The 20,778-nt window shown below is 35.9% G+C and overlaps 2 protein-coding genes across 5 annotated transcripts; both read left to right on the top strand.

Moving 5' to 3' along the window:
* Positions 1-407: 407 nt before the first annotated feature.
* On the top strand, positions 408-15,421 carry LOC110789395 (splicing factor U2af large subunit B). 4 transcript variants are annotated; one of them, XM_056830618.1, is made up of 18 exons: positions 408-627; positions 1,008-1,180; positions 1,378-1,443; positions 2,468-2,535; positions 3,111-3,181; positions 3,287-3,331; positions 3,429-3,488; positions 6,403-6,463; positions 6,926-7,038; positions 9,736-9,851; positions 11,056-11,154; positions 11,340-11,415; positions 12,410-12,498; positions 13,712-13,778; positions 13,868-13,966; positions 14,060-14,141; positions 14,705-14,772; positions 15,017-15,421. In XM_056830618.1, the coding sequence occupies exons 1-18, from the start codon at positions 532-534 to the stop codon at positions 15,152-15,154; spliced, it is 1,587 nt and encodes a 528-aa protein (XP_056686596.1). In that variant the 5' UTR covers positions 408-531; the 3' UTR covers positions 15,155-15,421. The 4 variants fall into 4 exon arrangements, with proteins under 4 accessions (XP_056686596.1, XP_021849746.1, XP_056686597.1 ...); XM_021994054.2 differs by having other exon boundaries at positions 410-627; positions 3,123-3,181; XM_056830619.1 differs by lacking the exons at positions 408-627; positions 1,008-1,180 and adding an exon at positions 2,713-2,955 and having other exon boundaries at positions 1,375-1,443.
* A 2,696-nt stretch (positions 15,422-18,117) lies between these two features.
* LOC110789393 (uncharacterized) lies at positions 18,118-19,830 on the top strand. Its single transcript, XM_056832148.1, has 3 exons — positions 18,118-18,219; positions 18,303-18,616; positions 18,822-19,830. The coding sequence occupies exons 1-3, from the start codon at positions 18,118-18,120 to the stop codon at positions 19,828-19,830; spliced, it is 1,425 nt and encodes a 474-aa protein (XP_056688126.1).
* The last annotated feature ends 948 nt before the right edge of the window (positions 19,831-20,778 follow it).

Below are 20,778 nucleotides of genomic sequence, written 5' to 3' on the forward strand. Positions count from 1 at the left end.
TTTTCTTATTTCCCCCCTTACTTATTTACATGTGGGACAAATGGATATACTTATTTCCTTCTTTCCTCCCTCATTTACGTACAAACGTTGGAGTAACAATAGAAGATATTTTTACTGCCAAATAGTATAATCTAGATGGACGATTTAGATTTTCTTTTGTCCTTAATAATTTATTCATCCATTTTAGGAAGAAAAAAAAGTATATATTATGTATATATAATTCGAGCTTCTCGAGCTTTTCTAGTCGAGTATCAAGTTGCTCGACTCGACTCGTTAAATTTCCGAGTCGATCTCGAGCTCGAGTTGAGCTGTTTCGTGTTGAGTTTTGACCGAGTCGGGTTCGAGTAGCTCGCGAGTTCGGTGAGTTCATAAGCACCCCTACTCGCCTCTGGTGTGTAGTTGGTAGTTACCTACTTACCTAAACCCAAGCATTTTCGCAACATAAACGTTGAAGGCAAAATAATTTCTACACAATTTCAAAAATTGAATTAGGGTTAGGGTTTTTCGGCAAGTTTCTGAAATTGAATTTAGATGACTGATTACAACAATCAACCGGAAAGTATGAGTGGCGATCATGCTAAATCTTCACCTCGAAGAAGTTCTGATGATCGAAGCTCCCGTCACAAGGTTCATCTTTAGCTCCCTTCTTCGTTTTCTTTCCCTTCAAATTTTGCTTATTGAATGCCTCTTGTTCTTGCGACTGAATTCGTTCATCTTTTATGCTGCATCTTGTTTTTTTTTTTTTTTTTTCATCTTCTTATTTTGCAAATCTAGCTTCATTTAATTTAAAATTTTGACTCGTCTTTAATATTTTTTGTGGGGGTAATTGCTTTAATTTGAAGAATGACCCAGAAATGTCATGGTGTTTTACCAATCAATTATGATGTTTCGAAGTGCATTGTGTAATTATTCCAAAGGACAAGCTTTGAGTGATGAAGTGTGACTTAAACTATGTCAATATTGTCTAAATTTCTTCTCAGTAATTGACTCATTATTTCATTCCTCAGCATAAGTCGCGGGATCTAGACTATGAGATGCCGAGGTCAAGAGAACGGGAGCATCACCGAGAACGGGATAGGAGAAACGACCGTGATGATCATCGTAGGGATTATAGAGATAGAAATGGAAGGGATGAAAGAAGAAGAGATTATGGGGGCCGTGAGGCCCGTGATTATGACAGGTGATCATCTTTTTAACTGTTTTTTTAATATTCTTTATATAGTTTTCATAGCCGATTGGCCGTTGGTTGGACTTGTATGATGGGTATTTGTATTGCTTGTTCATTATATTGGAAAGTGGAATGCATTATAATGCCATAGATTGTACATATACAGATTTGTTGTTATACATTTCATTTGATAGTGTTTTATATTTCAGGTCATATGATAGAGAGAAGAGGCATAGAGGTAGATCACGTTCTCGCTCACCATCTCAATCAAAGAGGTATTCACGATTGATTTGTCGTCTTGCGGAGTCATCAATCTTGTGATTGTTTAAAGTTGTTTTCTTTTGTTCTCTATTTTACAGGCTGGGTATTTTATTTTTTAATGTTCCTTGGTTTACATGGTAAACTAAATTTAAAGCTCTATGGTATAATCAAGAACTTTAGTCACCAGGCATTCATTAGACAGATGGGGCTGTCTGTATTCTCCTTAAATTTTATTTTAGTGATGAGAATGTTGCATTAAGGTCTCTGTCATAGGTATAGGATTCTAGCTAGCATAATCTACACTAGTTTTGGGCTTGTTCAGTATCAATTTGAGTTTGATGTTTTGAAAAAAACAAGAAACTGATTTAGGTTTTTGTTTTATGTTTTCTCAAATCTAATATACAAAGTACCAGAAATTCTAGCTAGCATAATCTATACTTGTTTTATGTCTTCTGAAATCTAACATACAACATTTTCTGGTACCTTTGTTTGCTCAATTTACCATATCATAAGCTGCCTACTACTTTTGAATATGCCAGCCTTAGTTATTTTGACGAGGTTTCAATCAGTAACGTACCGTGCTAGACCTGTGAGTGCATGTGAAACGAGGATAGGTTGTGGCTAAGAGTCTTATAAAGCTTAATAGCTTTGGAAAATTAATGTGGCATAAAAAGTACACATTTTTTGTAGGTTGGAAACTTGGAATGGGGTTCTGTTGTCGTGTATGTTCAAGAAGATGTATATTGGTGAGGGTTCAAGAACATCTGAAGTGGTACTTGGAATTAGTTTGCACTTCTTTACTGAAAGTGATTTTTGAGTGGTCCGTTGCTTCTTATTTATGCATCTTTGAGGTTTCAAGTTATATTTTTTTTCTGCCTAGTGCCAATGAAGGCTTGAGCGTTATGCTTGATGGTCCTTTTTCCTTGGATGTTTTCTTGTTCTTTTTGTAGTATTGCAAGTCATTTTTTACGCTTTTCATTGTTTGTTGTATGCTAAGGGCGATGTTTAGGCTTTAATGCGTTGTTTACATGTGTGCAGTAAGCGTACAAGTGGCTTTGACATGGCACCGCCTGCAAGCAACTTAATGTCCAGTGCTCCAGTACAAGGTTAGCTTTTATCTGTTTGATTTATCCAGTTAACCATCTTTTTGAACTTATTGGTTAGGATCATAAGTTTGAGAATGTAATCATCTTGTTTTTATTATGTTACTTTGTATAAATGTGTCAATATCCATAAAAACTGAAAATCATTGTTGTGTTGTTGGCTGTGTGTGTGGTTCCTAGTTTGTTTGTTATGCTTATCGTGTGGGTAAGGAAGACAATGTTGGTTTACTTGTCCAACTGTGCTACTCATGGACATGAGCACTGTAGCTATTGTGTTCAACGGAACCATTTCTTGCAAGGCTTAGCGAGATCCTGTCCGCCGTCAACTGACAACTGTTGTCCTTGGTAGCTTACGAAATAATCACCAGCTTCTTCCATGATGGAACTTATCTCTTATTTATTGTCGAATGATCTTTTGCTTAGGTATGATATAGGTTATTATCTTTGATGCATTAAATGTTAGGAGAATATATTTATATTCGATAGTTTATTGTAACATGAAAACTATCTTGCTATTGCTTACTGACAGAGTGGGATCACATAAATTGAGTTCGGATTCCCTTATACCTAATTTGTAGATCAATTACCAGGTATGCCTCAGCCAATGTCAGCGCTATCGCAGAATATGTTTGCTGGAGGGTCAGCTCAGGTGTGCACATGGACCTATCTCTACCTGGTTCCTTGGTTTCTTTTCTTTGATCGTAAGAGAATCTAATTCGTGTTCCCTGTTTTTGGTCGCTCCCTGATAAATCAGTTGGGGTCCCTCCCTTTGATGCCAGCACAATTTATGACTCAACAGGTAAATTAGAAACTACTCTCCGTACTTTAATTTTCACCTTAATCATGACTTTAGGTGGTATTCTGTCCCTCTTTTCTCATTTCTTTCTCTTTTGTAGGCTACTAGGCATGCTCGCCGAGTCTATGTTGGTGGGCTTCCTCCTTCAGCTAATGAGCAGGTTGCACTATTTCAGTGTTGTACACTGTACCATTTGTTGCTTACATGCTGAAGTATATTAGGAGCAGGGAGTCCGGTGCCGTGTCTTCTTAAATATGTTGTTCACTCTTGCCTAATGTCCTCTCTGTCCCTTTATCTTTTATACACATCCCTATGAAAGTAGTCTCAAAAATTTTTTACATGTTTATTACGAGTTATGAACTGTAAAGAACTCCCCACTCCACGACACATCCAATCTTTTTGTTATTTTCTTCCTCCGTTTTTCTTATAATTGCATAACTTAGTCTGGGCACAAGATTTAAGGAAGGGAGTAAAAGGTTGAGGATACCAAAAATGGCCTTGTGAATAAAAACAAAAGAAAGAGAAAAAAGTGGTTAACAATGGTAATTAAAAATGAATACAAGGGCGAAATAGGTACTGCCTCCTTCCCAAATTAGTCTTTACACTTATCATGACACAGTTTTTAGAGATAAGTTGTTGTTTGGTTATTAAATATTAATTTATTGGAAAAGCAGATGTGAAATTAGATAGTGGGGTATTAGTTTAATTGAATGTAAGAGGGTGTGGGCCCTTACTTTTTCGTAGTGGAAAGAAAGAGGTGTTAAAATAATTGTGGGGTCTTTCCCAAAATAGAAGTGTAAAAACTAATATGGGACGGATGAAATGGAAAGTGTAAAAACTAATTTGGGACGTAGGGAGTGTTGTTGTGTGAACACATGAAAAAGCATGTGAAATCATACCATAAATGGAATGATGCAATTAATATGCTGCTTCTAATAAGGCGAATGATGCAATTATAAGAAATGGAGGAAACCAATTGAGGTTGACATGAGTGGTTAAGGGCCTCTTGCTCCTTAACCAAGGTCTCGGGTTCGAGCTTTGGGTATGGAAAAAACCTCAACTGGGAGGGATGCTGCCCATCGAGGTACCCGTGCAAACTCCCGCGGGAGATTAGTCCCCTGGCCAAAGGCGGTGGGAGAACTCCTTGTAGTAGAACCAAAAAGAATAAGAAAATGTATAATAATTTTTAATCTTTGAGCCAACTCCATGTGTGAAGGACATAAGCACAAAAGGAGTTTTACCCTTTTACATATAGGTACACCATACACTCTTCTCTTTTAGTAACTACACTTTCAGCTTTTATGTTATGTTCTTCCTCCATCCTTACAAAATCTTCACATTTAAGTTTTGCGCAAATATCAAGGATAGTTGATGTGAATGAAAGTTTTGGTAGTGTTTACTCCCTCCGTTTCAGAATAGGTGCAACACTAGTCTTTTTTGCCGTTTCAAAATAAGTGCAACACTTCTATTTTGGGCAAATAAGTATTTTTTCTTTCTCCTTCCACTTACCCCACTTCTTGTTCTTTTATTATTTCTTTCTCCTCTCACTTACCCACCACCTTTTGTTTTAATTTCTCTACTCTCTATGTGTAAATAAAATATTACCCCACCCATCTTTGTTTATTATATCAAGTACCCACGTGTGTACAAAGTATTTAAATAATAAGAACAAATAAGTTTCTTAAACTCCGCGCATCATCAAGTGTTGCACTTATTGTGAAGCAGAGGGAGTACTATATAAAGTATGATAGAGAAAGAAAATAGGTTGTTTAATAGATCTCTTTAAGTTATGTATATTTTTGTCAAGGTACTCTGAAGTTTGGATTTGTACTTTGAGATACTTTAAATTTTAAAATAGTTGCATATCATTTGATCAATGAACGTATTTGGCTGTCAACTGTGCCATTATCTTTATCTGATATGTATAGTGGTTTCTTGCATGCTGAATTGCTGATACTTGTTCTGTGGAGATAGTAATAGTAAAGTAGAGATTATCTGCAGTGTTTCGTCGTTTATCTTTTTGATAAGTATTAAGTAGTAAGGAAAATTGAGTTGTATAGTAAAAGACCTAGTTACTGAACCAAATTTCTAGGCCAGATTATAGTTGTGAACGGAATAGAGGATTCCTTTTGGGAAGTGTCTGAAACACAAGGTACCAAAAAGTAAGTAAAGATTGAGGTGCCTCAGTGAGAATACAACAATGGTGAGATTAGCGGTTTTTAGTTGAGCTTCATGGCAACTTTTGATGTATTGGCGTGATCCGCAAAACATTAATAAAAAACTTTATTAATGGTTTTATTATTTCTCTTTCGTGGATAAACCGAAACATAAAAGATTAGAGCTAACCTTTGTAGCAGAAAATCATGTATTGTTTTTATATATGTTTCTGTGTGCTATTCATCTATTGAATTATCTTTTTTTAGCTAGATGTTGACAAAACTTCATGATAGCTTGTGTTTGTCTCAAGTGATTACAGTAAGTAGGCACTAATATGCAAACTTGGCAATCCTATAAGGTTGAGAATGCTTGAGGTCTTTGAGTTTTGACTTCATAGGCACAATTTTAAATTATGGCCCATTTGGTAGGTAATAAATGCTGGTAATGAACATATGGGTATTTTTGTTAGGGAATGTCATGCCATTGCCCGTAACTCCATGGTATTAATGAAAATTTATGAAGAAAAACACATGTTTGGGGGTGGAGTAGCTTTATCACGAACATTGACGTGATAATGGGCTGTTAGAACATTTAGGATTTTCAATTTGGTTGCATACTCTTGTAACTTCTTTGTTTGTAAATGATGAATATGCTCTTTTGCTTGATAATTTGGCAATGCACTCATACAATGGTGGCTTTTGACCTGCCACTTTACTCATTTTCTTTTAGAATTGGATAATTGTCATTCAGTAGTAAATATTGTCTTTTTAAAAGTGATCCTGTTCCAAGCAATTCTATAACGAGCAACTGCTGTTAGTTTTATAGTTGTTTGTTAGTCTTTTTCTTTTTCCGTGCAACTTTGTCATTGTTGTAAGTTTGTAAACCATTATTAAAAAGTCCCCCTTGATTTTTTGCAGACAATAGCCACCTTCTTCAGCCAAGTTATGACAGCAATTGGTGGAAATGCTGCTGGGCCTGGTAAGTTAGATCGATTAATTTACCTACTACATCCATTTCATAATGATCTTAAAACACTTTCCGTTTTAGTCTGTTTCATAATGTTCGTAAGAATCTTAACGTTGTGCTTTATGTAATTTTTGGACATGGAAATTTACTATCTTACTCCTCTTCATAACAACATTTCCACCGTTCCACTCACTTTCTCTTGCTTTATCCACTTTTTTCTTACAGTCACCCACCTTTTTATACTCCCTATCTTACGTTATCCATACTTTCTTACACTCACCCACCTTTTTACGCACACTCTCTCATTCGTTTTCATATTTGTGCAAATAGTAAATAGTAACTGTTAAGATCATTATGAAACACTCCCTTAAAAAACGTTCATTATGAAATGGAGGTAGTATTCTACGCCATTCTCTATTCTATTCTGAAGGAAATTTTGTATAATTCCAATTTTAACATGTTTTTTAATTACAGGTGATGCAGTTGTCAATGTGTACATCAATCATGAAAAAAAGTTTGCTTTTGTAGAAATGAGATCTGTTGAAGAAGCATCCAATGCAATGGCATTGGATGGGATTTCGTTTGAGGCAAGAACATTCCTTGCTTCTATTCCTTTTCCGTTCCCTTATCCTATCTTTCTTCTGGATTTGCTCACCCTTCTGAGAACTACGTTCTGGAATGTGCAAAGGTGTGTAGTACGAGGGACATGGTTACATAAGTGGACTAATTTACCTTAACTAAGTAGCGAATATAATTCCCATGTCCATTCAAACTACCAAAACACACCGTTTTAGTTACACACTTACACTACTGCTGAACTGTTGAATGTGGTCAGAGTTACTTAATTTGCACCTACCTCGTGAGTCTCGTTTGGGTTTGAACGAGCCAATTCTAAGTTTGTCAGCTTCCCAATTCGGTGATGTTTGCAATTTGAATTGCTGGTATCTTTGTACCAAATCTAAACCCTAGATCTGTTAAATGAGATGTTTAATCTTCGAAATTAATTCTTGAGATGTTCGGTTTTACTTTCATTGCTGTAGTCCGGTTACTTTTCTTTCAATGGTAGAGGAGAGAGAGAAAGTGAATCTGATGGCATTTCAGTATCTTATTCATTCACCTTCCATTTTGTGATTCACATTGTTGCCTTAGTTAGTGAAGTTTTTATACTAAAAAAGGATGGTTTATATACTTCCTTCTGTTTTTTTTTTTTTTTTGTTTTTTTTGTTTTTTTAATTGCACCATTTGCCTTATTTGGAATTTGCATATTAGTTGCATCATTTCTTTTTAGGAAATTTTGATATTTACTACCGAGTACCTTAAAATAAACTTTTGAATTTACTACCTTGTGAAAATTTTATTTTAATTTACTACCTTAGAGTATGTTTTTGTTTGGAATCACTACCACTTTATAGTTTTCTCATTTTAAAATTAAGATATCTCTTTGGTTTCTTAATCGTTTAAAGTGATTATAAGTTCGTTATTTTCCTTTTTCTATAGGGATTTCGAGATTTCTAGACAATTCGTATGCTATTCACAAATATTTTAAAATTTTATGAATATTATTTAATTCGTTTGACCTTTTACAAAATTTTAAAAGCAAAATCTTTATGGATCCTTACACACAAAAGAGAAAAATGAGTTTTGAATCACTTTAAACGATTAAGAAACGAAAAAGATATCTTAATTTTAAAATGAGAAAACTGTAAAGTGGTAGTGATCCAAACAAAAACAAACTTGAAGGTAGTAAATTAAAATAAAATTTTCGTAAGGTAGTGGATACAAAAGTGGTGTATTTTAAAGGTAGTAAATACCTAAAATTCTTCTTTTTATGACATGCTTTCACATACTTTTTGATGTGTCCACACACCAAATATCCATTATGCCCTTAAACACATTTTATATTTACCATTTTACCCCACATTTTCTCTCTCTTTTGTTTGTATTCACATGGGCACCTTTGATATTCCCTACCTTATACTCCCTTTCTTAATTCTTGTGTCCATATCGAATGAAGCACTTATATATAAAAAAATACAAGTATACAACAGTAAGTATGTTGTATTCAACCTTTCCTTCTCTTTTCTTTTTTTCAACTCTCTCATTTTCACTGTTTTTTTGGGTAATCTGAAATCAAGTGCGGTGAGTGCTACAGTAGTTATTAAGGTTTTTACGCTTCAACCTCCATCTATTTTTCAGGTCATATTCTGTAAAATAGTATTTCGAACCATGGTCTCAGTATCTCCAGTGAATTTCAAATTAGCCATCCCGCTAACCCGTATCTACCCATACCAAAGCAAACTGGGAATTAGGTTGAGTGGGGTTGATACTCAATTGGAAAGGACCATTTATAGGTTTTTCGTCTATGACCTTAAAACGGTCATCCAAGTTTCCTATCCATCTTCCAACTTTTAAGGAGCATAGGTAAGTTTTGATTGATCATATATTGGAATTTGAACATTTGTGCAACACATCCTTGTTCACATGGAGCCATCCTGGGCAGCTTGCCCCATCCCTTTTTAAGTTGCTGGCTATTTTTCCTCCCCATTGCTTGTTTAGAGGAAAAAACCTTCTTCAAGAAAGACAATTATTTCAGGCTTTCCAAGCATCCATAATTCCTCCGTTCTTTTTTAGTTGACATGACACCCTTATTGTGGCACATATATTAAGAAAAGGTGACATAGGAAATAGACAATAATATCCCTATCATGTACCTCACATACCCACATAACCGTGTAAGGGTTAAATAGGAGATTTACATTGCAAAGCTTACCAAAATAAGAAGTAGGTCAACTAAAAAGAACTTCCCCCCAAAGGAAAGTGTGTCAACTAAAAAAGAACGGAGGAAGTATTTCATTTAACAGTAGGATTATAGGATTGTCTAATTTGTCTTGTCATGTGCTTTTGATTCTTTATTATTTCACCTTTTATTTTATGAAGCTCTAGTTATGTATAGCGTGAAAGATTTAACTTCTATGCTGGATTGATAGTTCAGGTCAGCATGCGGTGTGTTTTGCATTTGTAGGCTAGGCCATCCTTCCATTTTCTTAAACTTAGAAATGCAAGGATCTAGAGTTCTAGACAATATTTTTGCATGGATGGAACAAGGCTTAGAAAGATTTATTTATTTTTTGGTTTATCTGGTGGTGACCAACTAATATGGCAAAGTCTTTTATTGTTTCTCCTGATTTATGGTGCTTGTTGGTTTGGTCAATGGTGGCAGTGCAGAGATGCTGACTGCATATATTATTTATCAACTGCTTATATGTTCTTATTTGTCATCTTAGGGGGTTTCTGTGAGAGTGAAGAGACCTACCGATTATAATCCAGCATTAGCTGCAGCCCTTGGCCCAAGTTTGCCAAGCCCCCATCTAAATCTGGCTGCTGTCGGCCTTGTGCCAGGGTGAGTTTTACTCTTGCGATGTTTGAAAGAGAATAGTGTTCTACACGCAGATATGATGATCTAATGCATGGCATCAAAATTTTGTATACACTTTTATTGTTTTATTTATAGTCAATTAAAGTGTGTTGTTGCTTATCGAAGGAGAAAAATACGGATAAATCATTTTAAATACGTAATTAAGCATCACAAAATATGGATGTCATCTAAACATTTTATACACTTGTTATTTTGTATTAGATGAAGTAACATTGCCTATTATATCAGATGTTACAATGTAAGTATTTGCCTTGTATTGTTGTCTCTGGGTTATCTTTAATGGAAGCTAGATTGTGCCTTGGAATTACTAATTTATTTATTTCCACATCCCACTCCATTAATTGAACTAATAATGGGTAAGATATTACTTCCTTTGTTTTCATAAGTTAATACTCAATTACTGTAGCAACGGTAACCAAAGAGAATTTAGAAGGGGGGCCATCCGTGTGCATGATTTTACTTTGAGGAGATAGAAGAGTGATCGGTTTATCAAATAGAATGGGTCACGCAAGGTGGGGTAGGACCGCAGGAGATGATAAAAAGTGAATAAAAGGTTACCAGAAAAGTGAATAAAGTTATAGTGGGGCTAATAATGTTAACTAATGAATAAAAATTCTACCAATAAATAGATTAGGGACATTATGCAACAAATCAATATTGTGGAGAGGGGCACTTTAGGTAGTATCTTTGTAAGTTAGTTATGGGTAGCTTGGGGAATACGTTAGGGAGCTAGTTAGTGAAAAAGTGTTATATATAGAGCACATTAGAAAAAGGAAAAGACATGTTGAATATTGTGGAAAGTGAGTAGTAAGACTAGATTAGGAGTGTGCATTCCTCTCGAAAGATTGGCTAGGTTGTAATCGGTGATTTCCACTGTGATAATCATTAATACAATCATATCATTATTTGTTCTTCCTTAATCATCTTTCTTCGTCCTTTAATCTCTCTTTTTGGTCCATAACTTGTGCAATTTTGTAGCACACTATGATATCTCAAAATTGAAAGGTCATTCAAGTTGGACGGGGTAGTATTATCTAGCGGTTCCTTGAAAGTAAATGCTTTTGTTTTTTCTCATATAATTTTCTTCTTGTCCTTTGCATATAGCAATGTTATGCAAGTTATGTTTTCAAAGTCTACCGAAATGATGATTCTGTAATTTGTATATCAGTGCTGTAGCTGGAACAGAAGGACCTGACCGTATTTTTGTTGGTGGAATACCTTACTATTTTAATGAAGATCAGATGCGAGAGTTACTGCAGTCATTTGGGTATGTAGCTGTTAATTCTAATGCTTGTTGATTGAGTTCTAGTACTCAGTAAATTGTGACAACTCCTTGTTTTTTTTAATAATTTTTTCCTCTTAATTACTCTTTCATAGTCTAATGGCATTTTCCATTCTTTCTTGTGGGTGTTATAAATAGCCATATTTACCTTTTCTCTTTGCTTATCATAGACCTCTGAAAGCATTTGACCTTGTGAAGGATAGAGACACAGGGAATTCAAAAGGCTATGGTTTTTGTGTTTATCAGGTCAGTTTACTATTTTACTGTTTATGTGCTAGATGACTGAGTTGGTGGTTTATAGAAACTTCCTGTTCTGCTTTTTTTTGGGATTCTACGTTGCACTTATGTTACTCGGACTCTGCTAGAACTGAAAGTAGGACTGTGCACCGGTCCGGACCGGATCCAGAATCCAGATTTTTTCGTGTCCGGAGACCGGTCCTGTCCTGAAAATTCCGGACCAGACCGGTTCTGGACCTGTTGATCTTGTTTTTGTTGCAATCGCGTGAAAACAGCAGCGTTCAATCGTTCATTAGACCAGGAGAGGAAAGTATGCCAGACCAGCGGTCAATAAACATAAAGATGGTTGCATAATAGTTGTAACAGATTGCAGAGACCATGATATCAGATCTGCAAATGCTCCTTCGTAGTTTATGCACAATTTATTGTAAATATGATAATGTAAATTATCATCAGCTAATTTTCAAGAAAGTAAAATGATTGAAGGGAAGAACTAAAATAGGAAATAGAAATATCGCCAATTTGCCATTGCTGCCTTGCTGGGATCGAACCCGAACCATTAATGTGACAGCTCTAACCTGAACCAAGATCTGGTAAATAACTGAAAATTCTTCTTCTTGCACAGTTGCAAACATACATGGAATTAGATGAAGAAAATGGGGAAAGTAGAATTGAAGCAGAAAAAGAGAGAGAGACAGAGAGAGGCTCTGTTGTACACTTGAGATCTTGAATTGAGAAAAGAGAATGAGGGAGGGAGAGTGACTGAGTGTAGATAGGCGGGACTACTGCGAGAGGAAATATAACCATAACCCTAAATCCCACTTTGGTATTAACGCTGCTACGCCGAGAGTGAAAAAAATAAATTAGTTTACGGGTTTCCGGACAATACCGGACTTAACCGGGTTTTTTCCGGTCCGGTCCTTTTACTTTTAGGTAATGATGAACTTGAGATTGGGTGATTGTCCATGTAACCCTTTACTCCTTTTGTTTGCTAATATTGCAGGATTCGGCAGTGACAGATATTGCATGTGATGCCCTCAACGGCTTAAAAATGGGTGATAAAACTTTAACTGTAAGAAGGGCTGCTGTCAGGTACGTTGACCGTGAACTAGATTACTAGAATCTTGAGTGTTTGATGTTCTGTTTCAGTGAGAACTTCAATTTGTAAGCTTGTATTTCTTAATTCGAGATTAGTGGATTTTGATGCTAGCAACATCAACACCGTAGCAGCAGCACCATTCCTTAGGGAGGTGACTGTGCTAATTTGTTACTCACGTTCAGCTGAAAAGGAGGCTATTTTTGTAAGATCTCCAGTGCAAAATTTTCAATTAAGTGGTGAATTTTTCGATGTAGATGTACTGCGATTTGTAGACTGCAAAAAATATTAGTGTCAACATAATTATCTAATGAAGTAAATATAATTATTTAATGAACTAGTTTCTATACATCTGTCATTTGGTACCAACTTATCATGAAGATTGAAGAATATTCTCATATCGTTTGTAGTCAAGCAAACAAGCAGTATTGGTGCTACAAGTTCTGTAATAATGATTGTTAAGTTTGCTTTTCTTTATGAAGGATTCGTGTAAGACTATCTTATATAAATGTGCATTGGCTTAAAACTTCATTTAAATTTGAAGACACACCTGCTGTGTCATAGAGTAAGTTTGAAGGCTGGCCTGTGATAATTATTTTAGCAGAAACGAAAATGCATTATATTCTGCAACACCCCCCTCCCCCCCTCCCGGGGATATTATAGTGGGCAACTTAATTAGGGGTTTTACATATGTTTCTACTGAATATTTTTTTACGGAGTAGTTTATGTGTGTTTCCATTGGATGTTGATGCTTAGATAAATGTTATACTCTGTATGTGAGATATGACCATATTTTCTGCATTGATAAAAGCCTGCATTTTTGTCAAGCAAACTTTGCTGAATTGTTTTTGATGATCAAACAAGCAAATATGAAATTTTTTAGTTCGCTGCTACTGTCTTTTGGTATCTATTTTTGAGATTATTAGATTTTATTTTGTAGAAAATATTTATATTTGCAAGTGAATTAACTGAAAAGTAAATACAGGGTCTTCAGTAGGACTGTGGCTAGAAATAGTGTATACTATTGCTCTAAAATCTAATTTTCAATTAATAGGGCTATAATTAATTGTTTGATGTCCCGGAGTATCACAGGACAATGAATGCTTAGAATCGTTAGAGATAGACACTGCTATTTTAAGCACTTGTGCAGATTCCAGATTATCCTTCTGTCCTATATACATGTTTTAAATCTTTGTTATGAACTTGCAGCACTGGGCAAGCAAAATTAGAGCATGAAAATCTTTTGGCTCATGCGCAGCAACATGTAGCCATGCAGGTAAAGTAATCCTACCACTCTGAGGCTTCTTGCTTTTAGTCTTTTCTTTGTGAGTTGTTTGTAATCTATTAGCATAATTTACTCTACAGAAAATGGCTATAGAAGCTAGTGGTTTCAATCTTCTTGGAGTCACATTACCTAATATGGGGACCACAGAAAGTCCTACAAAAATTCTTTGCTTGAATCAGGTATCTGTGACCGCTCTAAGTTTTCTGTTTCCTAATTTGTGAGTACTATAATGCATTTTTTCAATGCCTTATTTTTGTTATGCTATTGTCAAGGTGGTAACTGTTGACGAACTGAGAGATGATAATGAGTATGAGGAAATTTTAGAAGATATGCGGGATGAATGTGGTAAATTTGGTGAGTGCTATGATTGCTATTTTCTATCTCTCATCTAAAATGTCTCTCTTTTTTAAGTGTTGTTATGGAATATCGATTCTCCCTTGCCCCGTCTTGATTACTCACTAGTATTTATGTTTACCCTCCCCAATTTTGACTAGTTTGTAGAATGCTTAACAAAGTGATTATGTCAGGGAAGGTGGCAGTTATTAATTAGTCTAATTTCAATTTTAAGCCTTCCCGTTCCAATTACTAATTGCTTGTGTGATGGATTAGAAGTTGGCTATATAGTGCTATGTGCTATTAAAAGCAGAATGAAGTGAGCCAGTAAGGTGTGGGGGAATATTCTTCTTAATGTTGTAATCTTCTGTTGAAATATTTGTGGTTAAGCGTCTTAGTTACTTTGTGCATAATGGAAGTCACAGAATGGCATTTATGCTTTTAGGACTATAGTCAGACTTTTTGCTCATTGAAGTAGAATTCTTGTTGTTGGTGGACAATCTTCCTGATTTTTTTGTAGCAGTTTCTTTTTAAAAATATTTCTCACTATAGCTGAAACTAATTAGCATTATTACTTTGCCTAGGGGACTTGACAAACATTGTTATTCCTCGACCTGATATGGAGGGGAAACTGATTCCTGGTGTTGGGAAGGTAAATATCTTTCTTATATAATTGAATTTCAAGTTTGTCATTTGTTTGTAGTTTGTTATGCAGTATATTGTGTTCGAAACAAGACCTTGTTGGGTTGTCATTATATTATGTATTATCATTATCATAGCCATTTTAGATGATTTTTCAAGTACTATAATTTGAACGGATTTTCTCCCGAGTAGCTGTTTTACACCGCACTGGTGTTACTGTACATTTTGTTGAGGTGCAAATAATTTCTTTGCAGGTGTTCTTGGAGTATGCTGATACTTCCGCCTGTGCTAGTGCAAAAAACATGCTTGGAGGAAGAAAATTTGGTGGCAACACTGTAACTGCTGATTACTATCCAGAAGACAAATTCTACGGTGCCGATTATAGCGGGTGAAAGGTTTTAAAGGTGATTGTAGCTTGTAAAATGGATGTACAGGCACGTTACTTTTATTTTCATTTTTACCTTTCTTATTGGCGCTTTCAAGTGTTTCAACGGTAAGAGTATATACCTTTCATTTGTTGGATAATTGGCTACTTAGTGTTAGAGACACTTGTGCTTTATGAATCTCAGTTACATGATTTTACCCAAGAGTATTACCCTGTTGTATGGATCGTCATGGAACTTTTAATTAATGTAATTCATGTTAATTTGGTGATATAATTTTATTTTGTATGAATTCCGGAGTCGATAATGTCTGAGATTAGATGCGTCAATAAAACTCCAACAATATATTGGTATATTCAGGCCTACTATTTAGCCGGAGATTTGTAGTGCATTTTTTCCAATTTGCGGGTGATGCTTATACGGTTATACTTTCAGTTTAATACAACTGCTTTATATCATTAACAGCTAAACGTCTAAAACCTAAAAGGCCCAAAACATAATATTTCACTCATCAGTCATCACATCGATGTCATCTTAGAACAGCCTGTATCTCCCATTCTTGTTACTGCGTACTCCCTCTTCCATTTATTGTTTATCCAATGTATCAAAAGTGCTTCACAAAGACTCTGTTTGGTAAGGCGTAAAACTTTTTCATTGTAAATAATTTTCCATGGAAAACATATTTCAAGGGAAAACACAATTCCAAACTAGTTTTCCTTGGTACCTTAAAGAAATATGGGAGAAGATGATGAAGATTGAGGGAAAGAAAGGAGAGGGAGGTAAGGAGGAAAGAAGGAAAAGTGGTTTGCCTTCATTTCAAATGGAAAAGGGTTTTCCACCATTGAGAGAGTAATGGAAAATTGTTTTACATCCCTTATCCAACTAAACAACGTAAAATGATTGAAAATAACAAAATCGTTTTCCATGAAAACGTTTTACGCCATACCAAACAGAGCCAAAGAGTTGAGTTGAATTGAGTAGAATTAAGAAGAGACAAAAGTGGTGTGGGCAAACAAAAAGTGGGACGGTGGGAGTACTACGCATATGTATGTTTTTAATGCAAATAGGCGAAACAAATAAAGAACAAGTCTTCAAGCTTTGATCATCACAACAAAAGCTACCATCAATCTTTATTTTCAGTTCTTTATCTCTAATTTTCTTGAAGTCCAGTTATTTCAAAACTAAAAACGTCATGGGATTTCAGCCTAGGTTATGGGAATTTTTCCTGCGAAGTGCAGGTAAGAGCCGAATTATGATTACAATAGCTCTGCAGTTTAATGAATAAACGATCTAGTAGTGCATGAACTTTTATGAACGAGCAAATGTATGTTTCAAAATTGCTTGAGCTCACTTCATTTATTTAACCACGGCTCCATTTGACCATTCATCTTCATGATTCACTATCTTATATATAAAAAGAAGGACTAATCCTTGAGTCCTTTTTATTAAGAAAAGTAAAGAACACCCTACTTGTCATTTTGTTAATAAAAATTATAACATGCGCCTACTTGCTCATAAACAAGTCATTTGCCGGAGTAGTTATTACCGTGACGAAGAATTTTGATTCGTTTTAATATTATATTGAAACATAGTAGACCTAATTTATTATCATGAGATTAGGTACATGATTTAGATCCAATCTTATTCATTAAGAGCTATAAAAAAAAAATCTGTCATTAGCTTAATGTAAATCGTCTTGAAGTCAACCACGTACCAAAATGTGGGTTAGAGTGCACGACGAGTGAAGTGCACCCAAGAAACAAAAGTGTTTGCGTAAAAGTAAGGATCTTTTACTAAATTGGCTACTTCTATAATTTTATTTACCAAAATAATTATTTTTTAATTCTATTTCCCAAACTAGCTACTATTTTGACTTTGAAGTAAAAATCAATAAACCGGTTTGAGTTTTTTTAATAGTGAACCGGATTGGTTTGAATTATAATTTTTAAATAGTGAACCGATATGGTTTTCTTAGGGACTCTGACCATATTTTATATATAAATTTTGGGTTCTTTTTATCTTTCTAATATTTAAGTTGACGTCACTGGAGCCTGGCGTTTTCCAATTTCCCCAACTGATTTATTTTTCATCCATATTTAAGACTCAACTATAATTCATTAGATTCAATGTTCTGTAATTATGGTTTCAATCTAATAAGAAATCGAAACACTAAGTACTCCGTACAATATAAGGAACTTTTGATTGAATGTATTTTTTGTCAGATGTTATATTCTACTTCAAATGCCTGTTAATTTTGTTCCCTTATGTTTGTACTATATGTTTTTCTAATGTATAACTTATTATTTCTTGAAAAATAAATTAAGTCTCCTGACTTTCTCTCCAAGTTTTCTCTAGGCTCATGTTAAGCTAATGTGAGCCGTAGCCATGGCACGAAAAACTGGTTCGAAATCTCAGGGGAGCAAGCATGGAAATGGTAGAGGGAAGCTCGCAGGACCATCTTCGGATACTCAGGCTCTTCGTACACGACCAATTGATGAAATTTTGGGGGTGGAGGCACTTGATTTTGGATTGGAAAATGAGGTGTTCACGCCGAAATCGGGGTTGCAGCAGCTTTAACTACGATCCGAAGTTAGGCAATCATTCAATGAATTTATGCAGGTTATTCATGGTTCAGCTGCTCAGATGAAAGATCGATCGAACGACGATATAGGTACGATTACTGTACCCATTTTACAGCAGTTTGAGGAGGTTGTTATGAGTGATAATGATGATGATGTGATTATTGCTGAACCTATTTCTGAATCTGTTGTGAATACTACCCCTGTTAGAATAGAACTAGATGATATATAGGAGGAAGTGGATTTTTGGAACTCATCTGTGGTGTGTTCTGTTGTTGGTACAAATCCCCCAATCCATGTGATGGAGGGTTTCATTCGAAGAATTTGGGGAAACCTGAAAGTGGACAAAGTTGTGATGATGAAGAAGGGTGTCTATTTGGTTAGATTTACTAAATGGAATCAAGGGATAAAGTGCTTGCTGGGCGTTTTTTCTTTGATAGTAAACCATTAGTTCTGAAGCCATGGAGGGTAGACATGGATATGGAGAAGGAAGAGGTGAAAATGGGGCCTATTTGGGTTCAGTTGTAACTGCATTTTAAATACTGGGGGGGGAGTCTTTATTCAAAATTGTGAATCAGTTGGGTAAGCCTCTTAAGAGAGACTATGCTACCACATGTAGGGACAAAATTAAGTATGCTAGGGTAATGGTGGAGGTTCATATGGATCAGGCCCTACCTGATCAAATCTCTTTCATGGATGAAAATGGGGAGATGGTTGGTGTGCCAGTACACTATGAATGGAGACCTACACTGTGTACCAGGTGCAAGTTGGTTGGCCATGTGGAAGCAGAGTGTACACAGACTAAGACTAAGAGAGTGTGGGTTCAGAAGCAACGAGTGAGCACTCTCCCTGTTCCAGCTACTGAAGTGGAACCAGTGGTGGATCAAGAAGGGTTTTAGAGGGCTCGTAGACCTATCAGGGTTAGAACTTCTAGTGTTCAACCAACTCAGGTTGATAACCCCTTCCAATTATTGTTGTCTCAGCAAGATGGTGAGGGTGTAGTTGAACATGTTGCAGTTGTAGGACATATTGGTGAATCAGTTGGAAGGGGGGACCCTTCTATCCCTAATGTATTGAATTTTGTGTTGGAATGTCAGGGGCATCGATTCCATTCAGAAGCAGAATGAAGTGAGGAAGTTCATTCAAAGGCATGATGTGGGATTGGTTGGACTCCTGGAGCATAAAGTAAAGCTTGCTAACTTAGGTAAGCTTTACCAGAACATTTTTTTGAATTGGTGTTTTACTAGTAATGCTAGTTTTCACAATGGTGGAAGAATTGTTGTTGCTTGGAAGCCTGGTTGTTTTACAGTGAACATTGTTGCTATAACAAACCAGCTTATTCATTGTCATGCTACCCCTGTTAGTGGCATGACTAGTTTTTTCTGTACTTTTGTTTATGCCTTTAATGATAGTTCCCAGAGGAAAGATTTATGGAAAACTTTGATGGAATTGAATTCTCAGGATCCTTGGATATTATGTGGGGATTTTAACTGTGTGATGGGGGTTGAAGAAAGAATAGGAGCCCCTGTGAGGCATGCTGAAATTACTGACATTAATGCTTGTATGCATGGATGTAGTATGGAGGATATCAAGTGTGTTGGTAATCTGTTTACTTGGAACAACAAGCAATATGGGGCAGCTAGAGTTTTTTCTAAGTTGGATAGAGTTCTGTCTAATCCAGCTTGGCAAAGTGCTTATTGTTCTACAGAAGCTTGTTTCCTGACTGAGGGTGAGTTTGATCATTCACCTGGGTTGATCACTATGTATCCAAGACACACAAGAGGCAGAAAACCATTTAGATACTTCACTATATGGAAGTCCTCTCCAGATTTTGCTGGAATTGTGCAACATCAATGGAATCAACAGGTTCATGGAAGTAAGATGTATAGTGTTGTTACCAGATTGAAGAAAGTTAAGCAGGCTCTTAGAGAGCTCAATAAAAAGGGGTTCTCAGACATTCAGGCAAGTGATTTAAAAGCTTATCATGCTGTGGTAGCTGCACAGGAAGCCATGCACTTAGATCCTGCTAATCAGGAGCTTGCTGATTTGGAATTAGTGGCTATTCAGAATTACAAAATACAACATCAAGCTTATGTGGATTTTTGAAACAAAAAGCCAAGATAGAGTGGATTAAAGCTGGTGATGAGAATACTGCTTTGTTTCATCAAAGTATAAGGAGTAGAAATGTTCAAAACCAGGTGTATAGTATTCATAGTATGGATGGTGTTTGGAGGGACACACCTGATTCTGTTTCTGCAGCTTTCGTAGACCATTATGTTGATTTGTTGGGGAAGAATCAGGAGCACAGGACACCAGTGATTAGGCAAGTTGTTCAAGAGGGTCCTCTGGTTTCTGAACAACATAGAAATATTCTAAATGCCAATTATACTAAAGAAGAGGTGAAGCAAGCTCTATTTTCTATTCCTGGTGTGAAAGCACCTGGACCTGATGAGCTTGAGTCTTTCTTTTACAAAGACACTTGGCACATTGTGGAGAATGATGTGGTGAATGCAGTTTTGGATGTGCTCAATAATGGAAAACTGCTAAAGGAGCCTAATCATACTGTCATAACTCTTATTCCTAAGACTAAATGCCCTCAGAATGTGAGTGATTTCAGACCAATTTCCTGCTGTAATACATTATATAAGTGTATCACAAAGGTGATTTGTGGGAGGTTGAGGCTGTAAGGTTATGATACATATGACAATTCATAAAAAAACCATAAAGCCAGGAAAGCATATTATTTACACATAATCATTTATCATAGTTTAGATGCATACTCTTTGTTGCGTGCCTTCCCTAGCTGCGCCCGAACCGAACAAGAACAAGTCTTTAGGACTCCAAGTGTCGTCCCTCCGTAGATAGTCCACAGCACGTCCGGATCCGCCTTAAGCTTGACCAACTAGGATCGCCCTTAAGGTACTTAGAATTTTCGGCACTTTATAGGCAATTGTATGACTGAATTTTTGCTCTCAAAAATCACTTTGAATACTTGAAATACTCTATATAAATTATGAGCCCTTAACTCATATTTATAGACCATGGAATAAGTAA

This window comes from Spinacia oleracea, chromosome 6 (assembly GCF_020520425.1).
Source record: "Spinacia oleracea cultivar Varoflay chromosome 6, BTI_SOV_V1, whole genome shotgun sequence".
NCBI lineage: Eukaryota > Viridiplantae > Streptophyta > Magnoliopsida > Caryophyllales > Amaranthaceae > Spinacia > Spinacia oleracea.

Coding starts and splice junctions, on each gene's coding strand:
- LOC110789395 (XM_056830618.1), top strand. CDS start 532: ATGACTGATTACAACAATCAACCGGAAAGTATGAGTGGCGATCATGCT. Junction 3,332..3,428: donor CACAATTTATGACTCAACAG/GTAAATTAGAAA, acceptor TCTCTTTTGTAG/GCTACTAGGCATGCTCGCCG. Junction 11,416..12,409: donor ATGGTTTTTGTGTTTATCAG/GTCAGTTTACTA, acceptor CTAATATTGCAG/GATTCGGCAGTGACAGATAT.
- LOC110789393 (XM_056832148.1), top strand. CDS start 18,118: ATGGAATCAAGGGATAAAGTGCTTGCTGGGCGTTTTTTCTTTGATAGT. Junction 18,220..18,302: donor TGGATATGGAGAAGGAAGAG/GTGAAAATGGGG, acceptor ATTGTGAATCAG/TTGGGTAAGCCTCTTAAGAG. Junction 18,617..18,821: donor CCAGTGGTGGATCAAGAAGG/GTTTTAGAGGGC, acceptor TTGGAATGTCAG/GGGCATCGATTCCATTCAGA.